Raw genomic sequence first — 20,418 nt, 5'->3', positions numbered from 1 at the left:
TAGGAGAGATCAGGGTAGTGAGAGATCTCTGCAACAGCCTTCAGAGATTCATCTCTCACAAATGTAGCATCAAAACAAAACCCACCCAAAGCTGCCCCTTCTGTTTCAGAGGGGGATCCTGGCCTCTGAAAGACCAGTGGGAGGTGTTCTATCAACTGCTGCCCTTGGGTTGCCTCTTTCCATGTGTTGTGGCACTGATCAGAGCCATGGTACAGTCCAGTGGGAGGACAGCAGCTCCCAGGGCACCTGACCTGCAAGGACTGCACCGGAGATGCAGGGTGCTTTAATGGAACATTCTGAACTTGAACCCAGCTTCCTGGTTCTGAGATGCATCATCTAAGAGCATGGATTATACTTAAACACACATTTTTGAAATGTCTACAAGATCACAGTAGTTCTTATTCTCAAACTTCAGATATTTATAAGAATATTCTCAAAAATAAATAGGTCTGTGAGCTTAAATACCTGCTCCAAATTCACTGTGTTGCTTATGCTGATAGCTGCAGCAAAAGGCTTGAGTATAAAGCTTTCAGATCCTCTTTTTGTACCCAAAATCTATGAACAAGGCTTTACTTTATTCTGCTTCACTTGTATCTTCTGGATTCAGAAGAAATCTTCTTGCTTCCTTCTGCCCTTCATATCTAGTCTTCATTTGCTGCCAAGGCAAGGAGCTGCCTAGATCACTGCCCTATCTCAAGGATGCTCTGCCAATTAATGCAAAAGGACCCCCATTCTCTCATCCCAGGCTTTATACCAATGATGTGCAGGGCATCAGGTTCAATTAAGGCCCTTTCCAGGGAGTTCCCTTCTTCCTACCCATCCTCTGACTGGCCTATTTAACTTCTTCTCTCTTATAGCTGTCATCTCACAAAGCAAAGCAAGAATGATGGTTCACTCACCTGAGCTATCAAGTCTCCATTTTCAGCGTGGACCAGGATAACAGCCCCAAGACTCTTTAGAAATGTAAAGGCTTCATAAAGCTGCAGGGAGTACAAAGAAGGAAACACTGCTGAATAAGGAAAACACATTACTTAACACTCAGACCTCTCTCTTTACCTCAGTTTTGTACCTTCTATGCTGGTAATTATATTGGTGAATAGCAAATGATCTCTTTTCTACACAGAACCTGACTTCACTGATGTGTTGACTTATCCACCCCTGTAAACACCAGCTGCACCAAGATAGGGTCAACAGCCCCAGGCAGGGCTGGATTTCCCTGGGACACAGAGTCTGCCCCAGGCCCTGCACTGCAGGGCCACCTCCCCATGCCCATGCAGGGCTAAGTTTAGCAGTCCTGTAGTTCTGTAGTTTTAGCAAATATAAAATAGAATTATTGTCATGTACTACAGGCATTTTGGTATGGCTAGAAAATCTCTTCTGAAGTGCAGACATTTTGCACCATCTTCTTAGAGCTCTCATTCTTAAGCTTTCAGCAACATCTTTAATTCAGATATTAAAAGCTGCAATATTTCCCCTAGAGCATCCTTAGTTTTCTAATTGCTTTCTAAGATTCAACACCCATCCCTAGAGAAGGTCAGTAGGTGATCCTTTTGCTTTTACTGATAATTTCTGAGCACACATCTACTGAAACACAGTTTCCTTTCCATAATCTATCCAGCTTATGTGTCCCTTTTTAAAATCAGACTTCAGTAACTGGGAGCCCAGTTTTCAAACACAGATTAAATATGGAAGACAAAGGTTCTTCAGTGTCTACTTTTGCACTAGGGCACTTCAGGCAGCATTGAATGGGCTGCAATATACAGCTTGCAAATGGACATTTAAAGAACATAACAACCATTAGTCCAGCCACACATTAAACATTTGATGTATTCCTCTTGGCAATTCCAACAGGGAGTTGAACTTAACAGGCATTGCCTGTCAGAAAATATTTATAAATTATTATGTCTAAAATTCCAATTAAAATCACATGTACTGGAGGGGTAACAACAGTTATTTAAGAGACCAAGAGCTGTAGCTCTGGGAATAAGCAAGAAAGAAACATTTTATCAACTGAATAAGCAAACATTATTATTACTAACAGATGCCATTGTCCCTTTACAGTGGCCTGATATGTATGAATGGGAAAGCTGAAGAGTCTGGAATCTGTAATGAGCTCTGGACAAACAAGCTCATTGTTATCTCCAGCCCTAATGAGAAAAGGCCACCTCCCCCAAAGAGCAACCCCATTTAGCTGCTTACACAACCAAGAAACTCTTGAAACCTCAGAACTGCCACTGCCTCGAGTGCTTCATTTTTTTCTCCTTCTCTGACCTAGAGTCCTCGAAAGGTTACTGCAAAATAAAATGAGTGAAATCCTGAGCAGAGCTGAGTGGCTGCAATGTTGGGAGACACCAGAGGATCTCTACAGAAGGTGAATGTCAGACACTTGAAGAAACACACACAGGTGTTCTGCACAGCTCAGAACTGACCCTCCAGAGAGTAAACCACCACTGCACATTTCTCCCAGTGCCAATCAGGCCAGTGAGAAAGTTTCTCTGGGATTCAAATTCAGCAACTCCTCAAGTGTTGGGAGATGAGAAAAGAGAGGACAGATCACAGCAAAGAAAAGCATTCAGAGCAATACCTGGGTGTCGGACATTTGGTAGAGATCTTTGTACGCCATGTAGACTTGGAAAGAGTTCACACCTGTTCCAAGACAAAATTCAAATATGTAAGCATATTCTTAAATTGTATTTGAACAAAAACTTCAGGAAAAGTAAGTAATAGAGTATGTCTGGATTAGGCTTTTCACTAGTGATTGCCAAAAATCAAGCATGGCTTCACAGCTACATTGGACTAGAAGCCTGGATGCCCTCTACTCTGGGGGAATTTTTTGGATGCTGTGGGTAGCCTGTGTTCATCCCTGGAGTAACTCAGCCACCACTGCAAAGAGGATTGCTTGTAGCCAAATCACAGAAAGCCGTGGTGGCTAAAACAAGCATTTAAAGTTTGTGAAGTTTAAAAAAACCTTGTGTAAGGTTCTGTGAATCAAGGGTTTTTCTTTTTAGGTTTCCTTAACTAACCAGGAAAATATTTTAGCTTGATCTAAACTGTGATTTTTTGGTAGATAAAACTTCTAGTTAGTTCCCCCAAAGTGCTGAGAAGGTGTAGAAAATGTGTATCTGAATGTGCTCACAGACTTGCTTTTTCTTGACCTTACACTCCAAGGTGCTTAGCTTAGCTGATGGTAGACACTGGGAAGGAATGGAGACAAAGCCTGAAACCAGTTTTATAGGCAGCTCACCACACTTCTCCTCCTGCCTTCCAAAGATTGAAGGATTTATGCTGGCAGCCGTAAAAAACCATGAAAGACAAGTTTCAAATTTCAGAAATCTGTAAGAAATGCTAGTGTTGAATGTCAGTTGTCAATAACCCCCTGTATTCAAATCCCCAAAGGTGTTGCTTTGTATTTCAAATATTTGTTTTTTTACATAGCTTTGTATTCTTACAGAATGAGACTTACAAATGTCTTCTGTTCATAATCTCTGTACTTATGAATTCATATTAGTGTATATATTTGTCTTACTTTCTAGTCTACTGGCAAGATCCTCAGTTTGGTCCAAGGACCAGAAACATAGTTTTCTAGCTTTAAAAAAAAAGTAAATTCTAAGCTACCTAAGTGGTGTATGCTGCATTTCAAAATGGCTGTGATGAAAACTGTGCTTCCTAGTGCAAGAAGAAAATGTTCCTGTTATTCATTTTTGTCTACATGAATGAATAAAATGAATAAATCTCTCTGATGAAATATAACCCCTTCATGAGTCTAGAATGAGCAAATACATCCTCAAGCAGAGGGTATGACTGCTCACACACACAGAGAATTCATTTATTTACAATTACAGGACTAAAGTACCTCAGGATATATGCAAGATAAAACATTGAAATGATCCCTGGTATTATATCTCCCTGCTAAGTCCAGGCAGCTCAGAGGGAACACAAAGCAGGAGCTGGCCCCTCCTTGCTGACTTCCACGCTGAATAAATCCAGCCTGAAAGGCGGAACCCTGTCAGTCTGTGAGCCCATCCTTTCTTCCCATTTTCCCATTTATCATGTTCTCAGAAAACAGACACAGCCTTTACTAACTGTAATCCCTCCATCTACTCCTCATTACAATTACACTTCAAAGTACTGAGTACTTCCAGGGCCTTCCCTGACGCCTGGCACACACTTCTCTGTGAGCCAAGGGCTGGGCTACCATGCTCTCCCTGCTCCACCAGGCTCCAGCCAAAGGCAATTCATCCATCACAGTCCTGCAGGAGGTAAGGCAGCTTTCCCTGGCTGCCATGGGGGAACACACACCCTGACCCAAGTAATACATATTCTCATACTTTCTCTTTTATTGCCTTGCTGTCCTCTTAGGCCCTCTTCTGACCTTGATAAAATGACCGAGTTTTGCTTTCACTCTGTTTAATGTTCTCCCTGAAATTAATGGGAGCAGAAGGTTCCCCAGTAGGGAACCTTCCATAGAATCTTGAGCCTGCTCCTTACCACAGCGCAGAAGCAGATTTCTCCAATGTATACTCACATTCACACCCTCAGCTGCCACCAGATACACACACAGAGCATTTCAGGGACTGCCTTTACAGCTAACAGGAGAGAGGGTGTGAACAATCCTGCCTTGCAAAGAGAGCACCTGTACCAGATACCAAGATAAATAACACAAATTTACATATACAGGTATCCAAGATTAGATTCCTTGCCCTGGCCTGGTTCCCTGACCTACTACTCATTGGAATTATGCAGCTTTTCAAAAGCCCTGGTCCGTGGCCTATTGACCTGAATGCTTAACATCTGTTACACACTAGTTCTTGTTAATGTCCTACTTGCTCTAACACCAGGGGTACTCAACAGAATCCTCTCCAAATTTTAGGCAGGACTACAGTATACTCCTGAACTTTCTGAACAGTGACAAAGTCAAAGTAACCAGTGAGGCCTCTGTAAGCAATTTTAGGCTCTTGCTCCTTTGCATATACTGAAGAAGCTCAATCTTAAAATAGCTGCTGAAATTATGCAAGTCTGAGTGTTTATAATCAATATTTGGCTCTACAAAATCTTCAGGCACTTCCAAAGCCTGTGTCTCTTTAAATTAGCCTTGTATTGATTTAAAACTGATTAATTGTTCAATTATACCTCACAACAAGGCACCTCAACAGCCACTCTGTAAGCTCCCCTGTCACTCATGCTGATTGCATTAGGCACATGTAGCTCTGAAACACAATGAGCTGAGCCCTGTCACTCAGCTCACTCACCCACAATCAGCCAAGAACCAATTCAATCCAGACTCCCAGCTGATGAAAACCAGGGTCACTCCACTGACATTAAGTTTATTTGCACCAGCTGGCTTAAATGTTTCCAATTATCAGGAAATATTACCCATTAATTTGAAAGCCCTTGCCATGCTGAATTATTTCCTATTGTGCTTGTGAGTTCATACTCACCCTTACCTTGTATCTCCAACACGTGAGAGTAACTCACACTGCCTGCCTGAGACATACATGAGAACAAAGGTGACCTCCTAATGCTCTCACCATTGAAGAGGCCACCAAGGCTCCATCATAAATCCCAGTTCAGGAACCAACTAACAGATTTCTGCTTCCCCTGATGACTCAAAGGCAGGTCAGATTTACACAGAAAACTCAGATTTCAATAGTTGGAGAAAACTATTAACCTAACTGCACCAGGCTTTTAATGTAAACCCTTGGGCAAATTTGGGAGTGCTGAGCCATCTGTAGTCAGGGAGCTCTGGAAAGTAATATACAACCTTTGAAACAAGGCACAATATACTTGTCTTGGGAGTACAGTCAGCTAATGCACAGCAGCAGATTCATGTTAATGCTGATATCAGGGAAACAGCACATTTTTAGCACAGACTGTGTTGACAGATGTCATCACCTTGTAAAAATCACCTATAATAGAGACCTATGTAAGACCAGCTCCAGTTTCTCTAATTATGTACAGTCTTGCTGATGGAAGTGTTTCATTGCCTAAAATCTGGTTATACAGCACGTGTACTGCTAGCATCCTGTGACATGGAATAAACTCCCCCAGGTGACTGCACTTCCATGGCATTTCAGCAAACAACTGCTCACTCAAAAATAGCATTTTGCTTTTTTTTTTCCTACTTTGATAGTTCTCTTTCTCTATAAAGAGAAACTTTCACATCTAAGTCAACACTAGCTCTACACATTGCAAAGGATGCTGCATATACCTATCACTTAGTTTCCCAACAGAAGAGTCATTCTGATTTGCCCATAGCAACTGCATGCCATGTCAGAAAATACTCCCTAATTAATATCCATACGTTTTAAAATAAAGTATAAAATTAAAAATATGTGAAAATATATGACTCTGAAAAGAAAATACAAGCTGTCAGGCACAATTTCAAGGAACAAGATCAAAGTTAGGCTCTTCTGAAGGCTAGATCCCATTGCCCACACAGAGGAATTTGGTGCCACAAAGATGCCCTCCTTACATGAGACTGCCACATTGAGCCTGCATGTGTAAAATGCCTTTAGGAGAGGTTTCATCTGTGCTGTTCTGAACTGGTAGCTGGAGTCCAGGTAAGGTAATCTATAGCATCTCACATGATACTAGACCTGTTAACTGAACACAGTCAAACCCATAGAAGTGTCTTAGATTCCTAAATAAGTGACCTTTTTTTTTTTTGCAAGTGTTGAAACTTGGCATCTTCTAGTAACTTCAGGGAAAGCCAGCAGGGAGAAGCACTTGAGAAAATCATGGAGTTTCTTCAATTTTAGAAACCTAACATTAGCATATCTTTTTCTAAACTTGAATCTGTTTTAATAATACAGGCATGTTTTATTTACAAAATCAAGTCTCAGCAAGTAAATTATTCCAAGTCACTGTTTTGAAATGAGATCTAACCTGTAGTGACATTTTCACAGCCCCATGTGCTCTTCATATTTGGATTTAATTTGAGGCAGCTGAATCAAATCTTTCAGTCGCATTAAAACCTGAACTACTACTTTGAAATGTTTCACTTTCTTCATTCATTAAATAGAGGATCTAAGATTACTGGGCTGATTATCCTAAATAATGATCTTTGAGTTTTACCTTCAAAAAAAAACCCTACTTATGCAATGTCTGAGCCTATTTCCACAAGCAAGGATAAAGTGATAAATTTCTTTACGATAATGTAAGCATCTGAATTTTCCATGTCTATACTGGACAAAGTCATATATATGCATAAAGTTTTAGGTCCATTTTACACAGCAGCAAGTGAAAATACAAGTTCAAGGTAGTGAAGAACCTTAGCCAGCATAGCCAGTAGCCTATGCATTCATTAAAATACTTCAAAATTTCACCTCCATATGATATTTAAATAAAACCAAAAAATATTACTACATTTCACTCACTAACCTTTGTCTTGCACGAGTACTTCCAGCTCTTCTCGAATCCCATCATACCAGCTGGTGATGTCCACATGGAGAGCATAATCACAACAGGATTTGGTATCAGCTGCCTCATGCCACTTCTCAAAGGAGGTCAGTAAACTAGATCCAGGTTCTGGAAGCACATGATCAACTGAAAAAGAGATTGAGTGTCTGTTAGCAGGACAGTATGCAACTTTCAGATTTCCACAGACTGAGCAGCCCTGCAGCACCTCAGCCAGAATAGCAGCCTTGGAGGCAGTCTGTGTGTGTGCTGACTGTAACTCTGGGGTGTCAGCCAGGTCCTGCTGCCCCAGGTGCAGCAGACTTTGTGAAGACGAGTCTGGCAACCTGCTTGGTGCAGCATCAATAGACACACAAAAGGGGAGCCAACACCTCACAGTTTAGGAAACATTTGTATTTCCCCTTACTGTATTGTAAAAGACCATAGGTTCTGGCCTTCACTGTAGTTCTTGTCTGATGTGTCCATTTCTATGTATTTCACAGTAAGCACAACAACTAACCAGTGCCTCACAGTCACAGAAGTGGCCACTCTGCCCTACCAACACATCAGTGCAAGATGTTCAACGTTTTCTCAGCAGCCAAAACTGGGAATACAGCCAAAGGTTTGAACTGGGGTGACACTGAGCACAAACACTGTCACACTATACAGTCCACTGAATGCCCTGCCTCAAGGCTTTCTGCTTCTGATGATGCCACACCACCCACTGACATAAACACATGACTACTTATGCATAGGTACTTCTCTCTTCAGGGCTACTTCGTTTGAAAACAAATCAAGATGGGCTTACCAGTGCCCTTTGCAAGCCTAACTCTGCACAGGAATACTCAGCTGAAGAACACACACTGGAAAAAAACTATTAACAAAAGGAATGAACAGCAGTGTATTTTCTGCCTATGGCAAAGAGTCTTTCAGATTATGCCTGCTGCTGAATATGGATGACAGGTAACCCAAAAAAACCCCAAAAAAACAACACATCCCAATTCAGTGTGACTAAAACTCCACTGGGAAGATCCTCTCCACAAGGAAGCTAAGACAATTTATGGCACTCGAACAATTGCCTCACAACATCTAACCAAAGTCAAGTCACAGCCAGAAAGAAAGAGATAAATCTTGTCCCACCATCTCTAGACAGAAGAAGAGTCTTTAACAAGTTGAAATACCTCTTCTTTTCACCAACAAAGATGTTCCTCTGGGACATCTCTGTTAAGGTCTTCCTCAATTCCTGCTGCCAAATCCAGGTTCATAAATAAGCACATCTTGTTATTTCCAAAGCTCTTGAAATGGCAGTAGGAGGGAACAGCATATCTTTGTCAGATTTTCTGTGCCACATACTTACAGTGCTACCTACACAGCTTTCCAAAAATCCCAAGTTTATGTACATTATCCCTCAGTGCTTATTCTGTATTTCAGAGGAAAATCCAAAAGACAATTCTGCACGCTGACATTTCTTTCTGAGGGTAGGTTCATTTTCAGGCCAACCCTGAATGGATGGATGAATGGATCTCAAACACAGTGCCCAGAAATTTGAAGATTCATTGCAGAAGGTCTCAGAAAGTCAGAATGAAGCCTCTGGTAGCTATCCCCACACAGATATAGCTCTGCTGGTACTCACTGATCATGGTGGTGCCCCCTGCTAGTGCTGCCTTTGTGCCTTGATAGAAGTCATCAACAGCAGTCATCCCTTGGTAGGGCTTTTGTAGATAAGTGTTGACATCTATGCCCCCAGGAATAACCATGCGCCCATTAGCCTCTATGGTCTTGACTCCTCCAGGAACAATCAGATTCTCTCCTATTTGCCTGCACAGCAAGGAAAGCCAGTATTACTTTATTGGAACAAGCACAGAGGACAAAGCTATTTGAGGCATGCATGGAGCCTGTGCCCAACCAGCAGGAGGTGGGTCCCCAAAGGCAATGTGAAGCTCAAGCACACGCTCCCCTCTGTCCTGCCCAGCACAGCAGAACAAAGCAGAGGAGAGCTGCCTCGCTGAGCCATGAACTCTGTTTGCTTTGCATGGCTCTAGTGGCCAATAAAGGAGCTGTAATGCACCAGCATTAAAAATTGATTATTTTTATATGATTTCTATCTTTAAACAATTCAAATCATGTACACTTAATGCTCTCTTGGGGGCTCCAGTTTCGTATATTAAGTTCTTAAATGAAAATATGAAAACATAGATCAAATATGGGAGCAAGTTGGAATTGTAAAAATATATGGCAGAAGCAAAAGGCATATCAGAAAATGTTATAATTACTTTGTCATCATGCAATGCAAATTTATCCTTAAAAAGAAATCTAAATAACCTAAGATACAGAAATACATATCTAAGAGACTTAAACATGTTTAATCTACCATGTCCCATATTCTTCATCCTCCTTTTGAAGTTAAAAGTCAGTGAAACATTCTGCATAACTGTGTAGAAAAATTACAATTAGCTGTTGCCATCTTTTTCCCTTCAGGTCTTCAAAGCAGGATTTTTTTCACTATTAAAAATATTAATCTGTCTCCCATACAATATCAAACTCCAGATACTTATGATCAAAATACTTTTATTATTCATGGACTCAGCTACAAATAAATTAAACTTTAACTTTTAAAGACATACTACAATTTATCGTCTACTTTGCATGGCGCCAAACAGGGAGAGGTATGGGTCTGTGTGGAAGCCATGTCTCTGCACTGCTGCACCACAATATATTTGGGCTTAGAGGTAACTGGAATGTAGTTAAAGTTCACTTAGTTTATCTCATATTGCAGACACAGAGCCCTTGTCCTAATTTTTTTTTTGTCTGGATAAAATAACATTTATCCACAGCTAAATAAATACCACAGACATCTGAGCTGCTGAATCTGTTTCCCATATTAATATGCAACTTCCACCTACAGTTCACAACACAGCAACTGATTAACAGCCAACTGTGATAAGGTAGATCCAGAAGTGAATATAGCTATTCATTAAAACCAGTGGGAAAAATAAGAAAAACAGGGATAATTATTCACATTGGAATCTGGCCAAACTAGCAGAGTTAATAAATAGCCCCAAGAGGTCAAGAATCTGTTTCCTATGCTATGTAAAAAATATCACCTCCAGCAACTCGTCTTCCTTGGTGCCCCGGGCTCTGGCTGGAGGGAAGCCCTGGGCAAACTCCTCGTGGGCATCCCAAGATGGGGTCACAGCACTGAACAAACCCAGGAGGGCTTCCTCATGAGAGCTGGCACCTCCACATCTGGCACCTAATGGCCATCAGCATGGGCAGCACTGTCATAACCTGTGTGCAGCTGTGCAGTGTGAACAACACCCTGACAAACAGGGAACCAGCCTGGATGCAAAACCAGCAGTTGCCCAGCACATCCAATTGCACAAACAAAAGCTGCAAGCAGCTCCTCTGTTTTAAAGTGTGCCTCACAAAGGTATATCATACAGCACTGCACCCATGAGCAGATTCAATGCCTGCATTAAATTAGGCAGCCCATGTGTAGTAATGGTATTGACTAATTTTCCTTAGTCAAATCTATCCCAAAGATTTTAATCAGACCAGCCCTCCTCCTTTGTACAGCATTTATGTGGCTAAGAAATTGAACCAGGAAAAAAAATTAACTATGACCCATCTCCCCTTTGAGTATGTCCAAGGAGTAACTGCCCTTCAAGAACTAACACACCTTCTAAGAATAATATTAATGAAAACCTTCACAAAAAAGCAATTAATTTTTATTTTCTTCCACAACCAGTATCTACTAGTTTCCGCTTCAAGAAGACACTCCTAACAAAGTGAAAGTGTGCTAACTATATATTGAAGTTTTTTGATGACTCAATGCTTGTCATTTCCAGTGTATGATTGAGTAACATCTTACTCAGCTGAAGTCATCCATCTTGAAGTGACATGGGACCAAATGGCCTTGGTGGATGATGCTGCAGTACTATCTGTCAGAAACCTGTCTCATCTCTTGCCCTGGCATCAAGATTAAGGCAGGGAGAAGTCTGGTCTTCACTGGTGCTCAAGGTTATTTTTATTCTGTCCAAGTAGAACACAGAGTAGGAGATAATGTGACAGGATTCCTGAATTGCTCATTCATTAATGCAAAGTGTATGTGAGTAAGAATGGAGTTCTATTACTTGTGGGTGAAAAGATACAACAGTGCAGATAACTGCATTCTAGACATTGTACAAATGATTGAGCTGGTTTTCTCATATGTCAGCAACCACAAAACTCAGACCCAGAGAAAGCTGATGCTGTCTGCCATTTTCAGATGAACAAGTTGGTAAATTCTGTTGTACATGAGCTGATTAAAGCACAACAGAAACAGCAGGCTTCAGCCCTTCCTAAGCTTCATCCAAAGAAACTAAAAACCTCCCACAGAACTCCATGGTGGTGCTTTCTGCAGTTATCAAGCCCAGACCTTTTTTAGACATCTGAGGTTCCCCCTAACCTGACTCATCACTTGCCCAGCTCTGGAGACCATACCTGCAGTCCCCTACCCTGCCACTGTTTGTCCTCCAACCCTTCCCCTTGGCAGGGATGGAGCAAGCACCACATCATGCCTGTCACTTGGCACAGGGCTCACTTCCTCATGGGATAAGAGGCAGGAGAGATGTAGGCAAAATAAATTATTTATATGCCAATTTAAATTACCAAATATTTAAAATACTCTTTAGATACTGGAGAACTGCCTCTCAGCTGCCATCTGAGTGTGCAGGGCTTAAGTTTCAAGTAGGAAAAATCCACATGCACCACTGCTCCTGGTACCTAGGGAGCCCATTTGAGCATTGACTGGCAGGAAGAAACATCGACCATCCTCCAAATTATAGCTGATCTTCAAACACACTCAAGGTTACATCTGCTTTCCTCTCTGCAGAATAATCTGCATTAAAAGCATTAAAAGACCCAAATCTTTTCATTAGGCTGCAAGAAAAACTCAACCCTCTCTTTTCCAATCAGTTTTCATTTCAGAGTGAGAAAAATAACCCAGATCTTTTATAGCCTGGTAAAACCAGGACACTATTTCCTATTCTGGGCTGAGTGATTTGGTGTCTGCTCCATTCTGTATTAGAATTCTGTATTATCAGCAGGATCTGCAGCTGGAAAGTTTTAGCATCAATGGAATTGCGGATGACTGAGTTTCAAGGTCCAGCTCCAAACAAGCTCAAGCTACATTTAACAATTATTTTAATTATTCAGACACAATGGGCAGTTCCACCTGAAGAAACTGAAAAATCAAACAAACCCAGAGCTTTCTTTGGTTGCAGAATTTATAATCTGAACACAGTAAGGACCCAACCCCATCCCACAGCAGGCTGCCCTCACAAATTATTTCAGAGCAGGACTTCTTGCACTGTTTACAAAGAAAAATCTTGGGTCATCTAAATCTAGGAAGCCAGGCATAATTCAGGGTGCTAAATAGAGAACTTGCATCCTTGAGCAAAGATAAATGCTTCTTAAAAATTAATATCTTGCCTGACTGTTCATTATTAACCCTAATTAGCTTGGGTAGCTGAGGTACTTCCTGGATGTATGGATCCACACACGGATTTCAGAGGGAGTCTATGTACTTAATAAGGGCAGGTGAAAGATTGGCATTGCTAACCTGCCTACTAACTGCCATTGCATTTCTGGAATTTAAGCCAAAAATTCACAGCAGTTTGAGGCTCTCAGCATCTCATGCATTTAGTTGTTTAAATAGTTTTAATGCCTACAAGTGTTAACAGAAGCTTTGCCCCTGAACTAACAAAACCCCAGAAAAACTCAACAAAAACACCCATCAAAGAGAGTACAACTTGGTTAACTATTGCTTTAAAAATAGGTATGTGTTCAAAATGTTGTGTCCTCTCCACTTTTGCCACTTCTGCAATACAATTAACACTAGAAATGGAAAGGCAGACTGAAGTATTAAAAAGAAAACTGCATAGTCCATGGATGAAACTGTTCAGATTTTTTTCTTTTATAATAACCTGAATCATAGTAACATAAGCAGTCACAGATATGTAAAGAATTGGATTTTTAATCTGATGTTATTTTCTTAAGGGGCTCTGAAAACAAGTAGGCAATTAATTATTTACTAGATAACCATAATTATGTTTCTGTGCATCAGATTGTAGCCTCTGGAGACCAAGCTTCTTAGGTCACTAGTGAAAATGTTTAGCAATCATGAAAAAGGCTTTGATCCTTATGTACATCAGAGTGCTCATACACACTACATAACTTTGCAAACCTTAGAGACCCTCATCTCCACTAAGCCAAGGCAGGACCAGCAGAGCACACAGACATCTCTGTTGCAGTTTCCCAGGCCACCAGTAACATGCATTTCAAGTTTTTCACCCAACAAATACTTTCCCAGTTCCTGTATTTTATAGCCTGATACATCAGACCTTTCTTTCTAATTGTGTAACAATGCCCAACAACATTATAGGAACAGAACGTGCTGTGGTTCAGCATTAACCAACAGGCAACTGAGACACAGCAGGACCTCATTTGCACCATGCAACATGGGGCATATTTCAGATTTCTGTGCCCTACAATCCTTAACAGCATGGCTGCAATTGTATTGACTAGGTACAGGGAGAAAAGCTGTAGAGAGCTTTCTGCCATTCATTGACTCAAAAGTTCCACTGTCCTTAGCATTACTTCTTTTCTTGAGAGTGCCTACTTGCCTTAACTATTTCAGAAGAAGCTGTGATTGAACTGTTCGAAAAGCAAATATCTCCAATTTACAGCAAAGAAATTTTCTACTTATCTAATCTTAGTGAAGATAAAATGGCAGAATTTAATAATTAAACACTCCTCAACTACACTCTCACATTTAGAGGTAACGGAGATTCTGCCCACAAAAATTTTAAGTCAGCACAATCAAGAAATCACAGTAGTCTATGTTAATATGCATGCAAAAAAGCAATATTTTATAAAACCAACTTTATAAGTCCATCTTCAAGGTACAGGTCTGCATAGAAGGAGTGGTCATCATTGATAATTCTTCCACCCTTAATGAGCAGTCGGTCACTCTGGAGGAAAAAAAAGGGAAAATGTGGGTTTGTCAAAATAAATAAATATAATAATGTATTTATGATAACAAATATGCTCATATTATAAAGAAATCTATTAATATCAAACACTACTCTATATAAAGGTGAGTTCATGTGGGTACACAGACAGTGGACAGGATAGTTTAATTGATAGTTTCAGTGAATATTATAGTTTCATCCTATTTCAGGAGTTTCAGTTTATTCCTGACTTTTGGAACACGAGACCTCGTCGTCACCACAGTTCATTTTGCTCAAAGCAGCAACCACTGCACATAGAAACACCTGAAATTCCACTACATGCCCTTTTTACCACCTCATTGCACAAGGGCCAAAAGGGAAAGAGAAGCCCCCAGAAGAATCTGCCCAACACTGCAATGGCCAAGCTGAGCTCACTTGGTGCCCTTGGCATCTCTGGAAAAGTAAAAAAGCTTTTTGAGTGGGGAGGGACAAGGTCATAAGAGGCTGCTTAGCCCTGCCACGTAGAAATTCCTCACCAGGGAAGCTCCTTCAACACCAGCTCAGCAGCAGCCAAGGGACACGGCCCACAGCTCGTGTCTCCTGTACTGTGGCACAGACCCACAGCTGAACAGGGTTTCTAGTGGGCATGAAGAATTAATTTAATCAACTGGTGATTTCTGCAGGGCAAAGGCTGTTGATGAACTGGGGGCACTCTTTGCTGACACTGCCCATGTCCTGTCTCACTCACTCCATGCATGAGAACAGAACGCAGCCTCCAAAGTCTGGCTCACCTGAAATATCATACAAACAGCTCAAAGACCCACCACCTCCTGGTATTTTATAAAGTGCCAGGAAGAAAACTTTTTTTTTTCCAAGAAAGACTGTTCAAAATATCAAGTCTGCAGGAGTTACTGTTCACAACAACTGTCTGCTTATATTCTTCTCTATTCAAATGGTTATCTTCTCAAAAACTACATTTTATAGAAAACAGATTTTACCAGTGCATATTCTGGAGAACCAGTACTTAAACTCTCTCACTGAAGAAGGCATACTGGAAATGCCAGCCCCCTACCACCTACCCAAAGACAGGGCAAGTCCATAACTTCAGTGCTCATCTGACTTTAGCAGGGGTAGTTAATCCTCCTCACAGCAACTTGTATGGGCCTCTTTTAGATTTGTGCTGGAAACAGTGCCAATAGCTAGTGCTATGCAGAGCTCAGAGAGTGAATATCTCTTCTGCTCATCACCAGGAAAGAGGCTGGGTGAGCACAAGGAATTGGGAGGGGGTAGCTGGGACAGACCCCAGCTGACCCAAGGGATATTCCATACCATAAGGCATCATGCTCAGCAATGAAAAGTCAGGGGGAGGTTGATGGGGGGAGAAATGCCTCAGGAGTAGCTGGGCATCAAGAGGGGGGTGGTAACCAATTGTATTGTGCATCATTTGTCCTTCTTTCGTTTTATTAATCTCTCTTTTTTTTTTTTTCTACCAAATGCATTATTATCATTACTATTATTATGATTATTCTATTTCCATTATCAAAGTGTTTTCATCTCAACCCACAAGTTTTTTCACTTTTACCCTTCCAGTTCTCTCCCCATCCCACAGTGGGCTGGGGTGGGGTGGGGGAGAACTGAGCAAGTGGTTGTGTGAGGCTGAGTTGCCAGCTGGAGTTAAACCATGACAAGTACATAACACTTTTGGAAAGAATTTTGCCAAGTGACTGTGAATGCTGGAAAACTCTTAAAGCAGTCAGAACCATTTTTTCCCATTCATATATAAAAATAGCCATTTATTATAAATTATTTCCTTGGCTCACCAGACAATAACTCAGAATCTCCAGTTTGTCCATGTTTTATACTACTCAGTCCAGATTCAATTCCTGCTTTAATTACAGCATGAATAGGTATATAAACTATGAATGTCCTGAGTTCCCACTTTAGAAAGTAAACAAGTTGATATATTCTTAGTCTATAAAACCAGGACAACAAAACCAATAAATTTCTAAAAAAACTGTTCATTAAAAAATGCTAAGGCAGAGCTAAAGATCTTACAATGTAACCTCTGTTATACAATGCACATTTACTTTTTAGCTTGTACTTGAACAATTTTGCACGTTCAAAGTTTTTTCTAGCCCCCTGTATCATTCTAGAAAGAGGACAGAGGGAGAAACAGACACTTTTAAGGGAGGAAGAAGAGGGGGAAAAGACATTTTAAATACAGTGCACAGCAAAAGAGTATGTACACAGCAGGTCTGAAGCTCTTCTCCACGTACAGAGCAACATGACCTTGGCAGGGAACCAAGGCACAGAACTATGCTGACATATGTCCCCAGGACCTGCCTCAGACACTGTTACCCTCTTCATTGGAGAATAGAGATGAATGCAAGTCCTCCATCTGGAATTTGCCAGAGCAGGCTCCCTGTTTTCTCCCCAGCCTCTCCACTATCACTTGTAGTTGCAGCAGGACTTGTGACCTGGCAGTCAGAATAGTAATAAGTTATTTTGCCACGTGCTGGCAGTTGCACCTCCTCACTATGATGATTTACTACACTGCCTGCTGACCTGCAGGGACCACCATCTGTGAGCTCTTTTTAAGCTCATTCAGTTGCCTTCCTAAACATTAATACTGTTCAATTACAAGAAGCACAAGCTTACTAATGGAGGCAGGCAGTGTTCCCAGAGCACTGCATCTGTCACTGCTAAGGAGTGCAAAAATCTGCACCCTCATCAAGAGTTCTACATTTCATTTCTTTTAAAACAGAAGAAGATGCATAATAAGTAGAAACAAATGTAACAGGCAAGGAAAATAAAACAGACTGAAAGCTGAAGTGCAGCTCCAGAAAAATGACTGCAGACATAAGGATTTTAAATGTTTTACATATAGATATAAATACATAAGTAAAAAAATTAGGTATTAGAATAAGCTAATTTAAAAAAGATACAAATGCAGTCTTAAGAAAAAACTCAATTATGGAGCTAGCCATTAAATTAGGCCTCATATCCTATAAAGGATTACTGAACATTCAGCTACAAAGTCTCTCCTTGTTCAGAATTTTGGAGGATGCAAGAAATTCTGGTAGAGAATAAATAACCTGCACTTCATGGAGACTTTGAAAATTTTAATTCTTTACACGTCAGAAGAAAATACAAACAATTCAGAATTGTTGCAAGAGCAGTCCTGCACCTGAGGCTAAGGTTCTCCCATCTGGGTATCAGAAGTAATGGAAAACTAGGCTGCCAAAAAAACACACAACCCCAGGTAGAGTGCCAAGCCATTGGGGACAGTGCTGTGGAGCCTTGCCCAGTTTTCATAAGAATCTGAGAGCTGCAGAAGCATCTCTAGCATGCTTCCATTCCAGCGTACGAGCAAATTCAGAAGAAAAAGAGTTTTGTTGGAACATCTCCCAACCAACTTGATCTGTGAAGTGTAGGACACGTTACAGATTGCTGCAAAGCAGAGCACCTTGAGTCAGATGGTGTCAAAGGCACCGGCAGCCCAGGGGAGGTTTGGGTGCCCTGTGGACACCTCAGCAGCACACAGTGCCCAAGCAAACCAGCACTGCCTCAAACACCCTGCTCCACACCAGGGCTGGCTTGTCCTTAGCCAAAGCCAGTACCCAATCCCTGAATGCACAGATCACAGAGATGCACTTCCATGAATAGGCTGGAAAAATGACACAAAAATAAATTACTAGAAAGGAGGCACAGATTAATATTGACAAGCAATTGGTTGTATTCTTCATGAAACAAGATTTCATACAAATGGCTGGTTCATGTGCAGTATTCACTCCCTGCTACAGCCCAATCACAGGTTCAGGGACAGCCACTGGAGCCTGGGTGATCCCGCACTGGTTTAGGTCACTGGTCCTTGCTGCAGTGAAATCCTGAACAGAAATCTGGGCACACACAGGCTCTGTGAAGTGGCTTAGACTTCTTAGGTATGCAGAAGGCTGTGTGTGACCAGGGGCCATTTATTATTTACCAGGGGCATGATGTCAGGCAGACTGCTCGCAATTTTCTTACCAAGTGACAAATGTCCAGGTAAATTAGGGACCAGAGTCCTCTTCTCCTTGTTTCAGGCTGAAGGAGAGACACTCTCTGCAGTGCCCTGGGGAAAGCTGTGAGGGAAGGGAGGAGTGACCTGAAGCTCCTGAACTAATCCCAGCAGAGCTGGCCTGTATTTCTCTTTCCCAGCTGTAATCTCCATGAAGAACACCCAGCTCCCAGAGGTACCCTCAGCCAGTCATTCACCCTCATGTGCTCTCACAATGCAAACAGCAACAGGCTCATCACTCAGCTCAGGAGGTGACAGCACCGTCAGCCTTTCTAGGGTGGCTGCCACTTTCCTGTTCAGCTGACAGGTGCCTCAGGCACTGCTGCCCTGCCTGCTGAGCTCAAGGGCTCCATACCAAGTGCACTATCTTCCCTGCACTGCCTGGCACAAGAAGCTGCCAGCCCACATCTTCCTGCTGCTAGCCAAAAGAAGCTGCTCGGGCCCTCTCCTCCCTCCAGGCTGCCAAGGATAGGCTGTAGGAACATGGCAAAACAGAGAGGGAGTATTACATTGAACAGTTCATGGGATGCCAAGATGCAAGGGGTAAAAAACCCTGCTCTCACTGACCAGGGAGATGCAGAAAGCACACTGTAAATCCATGCTCTGCAGTCACTGCAGGGTGTGGGAGCCAAGGTGTTTCTTCTCCACCGATCACTATTGAAAAGATGCAACTGCAATGCTGTTTGCCTCTTGAGTTCTGTGCCCGGCCATGACACAGCATGAACTCAGCCACGATGCATTTCTGCTGTGTCCCCTACAGCTCCATTTTACAGGCACTGGCACCTCCTGGCTCAGCCCACTGCTGAGTATGATAGAGCCATTCCTACTACGCCCAGCCCTTCACCTTCAACCCCTGCACACTGCTTCCCTGGGCATCTTTTCCTAATCACAGTCTAGCTTCTCCTGCTTAACCTGGCAGCAAAGCTGCAGAGCTTAGTGTGTGACATGACAGCAATTTTCATGGCAGCAGAAGGAGATGCCACAGCCGCGGCTGTTCGCTGCAGGAGGAGGGGCTGGCTGCTCAGACTGGAGGCGGCGGCTGTCGCTCACTCACAACTATTGTTTCCACTACAGCAAGAGCAACACGAAACATCTGGAAGCTGGTGACTGGCACACTTTGTACAAACTGCCTGTTTTGCTGGGGTTTGAGTCAGCTTGGCTCAGCTCTTGGAAGCATGTCCACATTTTCATGCACACCAATGGCGAAAGGCCAGCAGAGAGAAGCAGCATCTGACCAACCTTCAGGACCATGAGCCTGAGCCCTGCTATGGTCCCCAGTCCTGCACGGGGTTCCATGCAAAAACAAATGAAACCAAATTCCCTTGGGCAGAAAATCACTTTGCTGTAGATTATTCGAAATTGCAAACCAAATGCTAGAGCAAGAACAGTTGCAAAGAAATTTAAAATTAGCCTTTTCTCATTCACCCACTCCCCTCAGAGCTAGAGGTATCTAAAAATACACAACAAAATTCAAATAGCTTTTAGACATGCAGTTCTCAAATCTGCTTCTTGGGACTACTAAAACACAGTAACACAAAAAATAAAACTGCCATAAGATTTACCAAACATTATTCCAAATTGGTGCAGTGTGTCAAAATACAATGCAGCACAAGTTATAGAAACCACACACTTCTCTACACCATCGAAATCTATGCACTGCATCTGCAGGAACCTTTCAGAGAAAACTACACGTCTGTGACACAAGATGGAGTTTAAAAAAAAAAAAAAAAAACAAAAAAAAAAAACCATTATGTATTCTAGCCATTCCAAAAGATTCCAAGAAACTCCAAGAATAGTGTTTCCATCAAATATCAGCATCTGTTCAGATTGCAATTCCAATATATGCTATAACATTTTTGTTTTTCTTCCACAAATGGAACATCTTCCTATCAGATCTTCATCTCTAAATCAAGTAAACCATATATTTTTAACTATTTACAGTTTGCTTTAACATTTATATACAATTGAGTTCAG

General features: G+C 41.7%; 1 protein-coding gene across 2 annotated transcripts in view; it reads right to left on the bottom strand.

Annotated features, from left to right (window-relative positions):
- Positions 1-20,418, bottom strand: part of CRMP1 (collapsin response mediator protein 1) — a 49,314-nt gene that overhangs the window by 18,230 nt on the left and 10,666 nt on the right. For both annotated transcript variants that reach the window (XM_002196345.7, XM_030270726.4), the window contains exons 2-6: positions 14,320-14,408; positions 9,029-9,213; positions 7,381-7,545; positions 2,585-2,646; positions 900-980 (exon numbers count right to left, since the gene is read on the bottom strand). In XM_002196345.7, the coding sequence (XP_002196381.2) occupies positions 900-980; positions 2,585-2,646; positions 7,381-7,545; positions 9,029-9,213; positions 14,320-14,408 (582 nt within the window). The remainder of the gene's footprint in view (positions 1-899; positions 981-2,584; positions 2,647-7,380; positions 7,546-9,028; positions 9,214-14,319; positions 14,409-20,418) is intronic.

The sequence above is a fragment of the Taeniopygia guttata genome, chromosome 4 (genome assembly GCF_048771995.1).
Source record: "Taeniopygia guttata chromosome 4, bTaeGut7.mat, whole genome shotgun sequence".
NCBI lineage: Eukaryota > Metazoa > Chordata > Aves > Passeriformes > Estrildidae > Taeniopygia > Taeniopygia guttata.
Note: the sequence above shows the minus strand (reverse complement) of the source record. Positions and strands in the feature narration are given on the sequence as shown.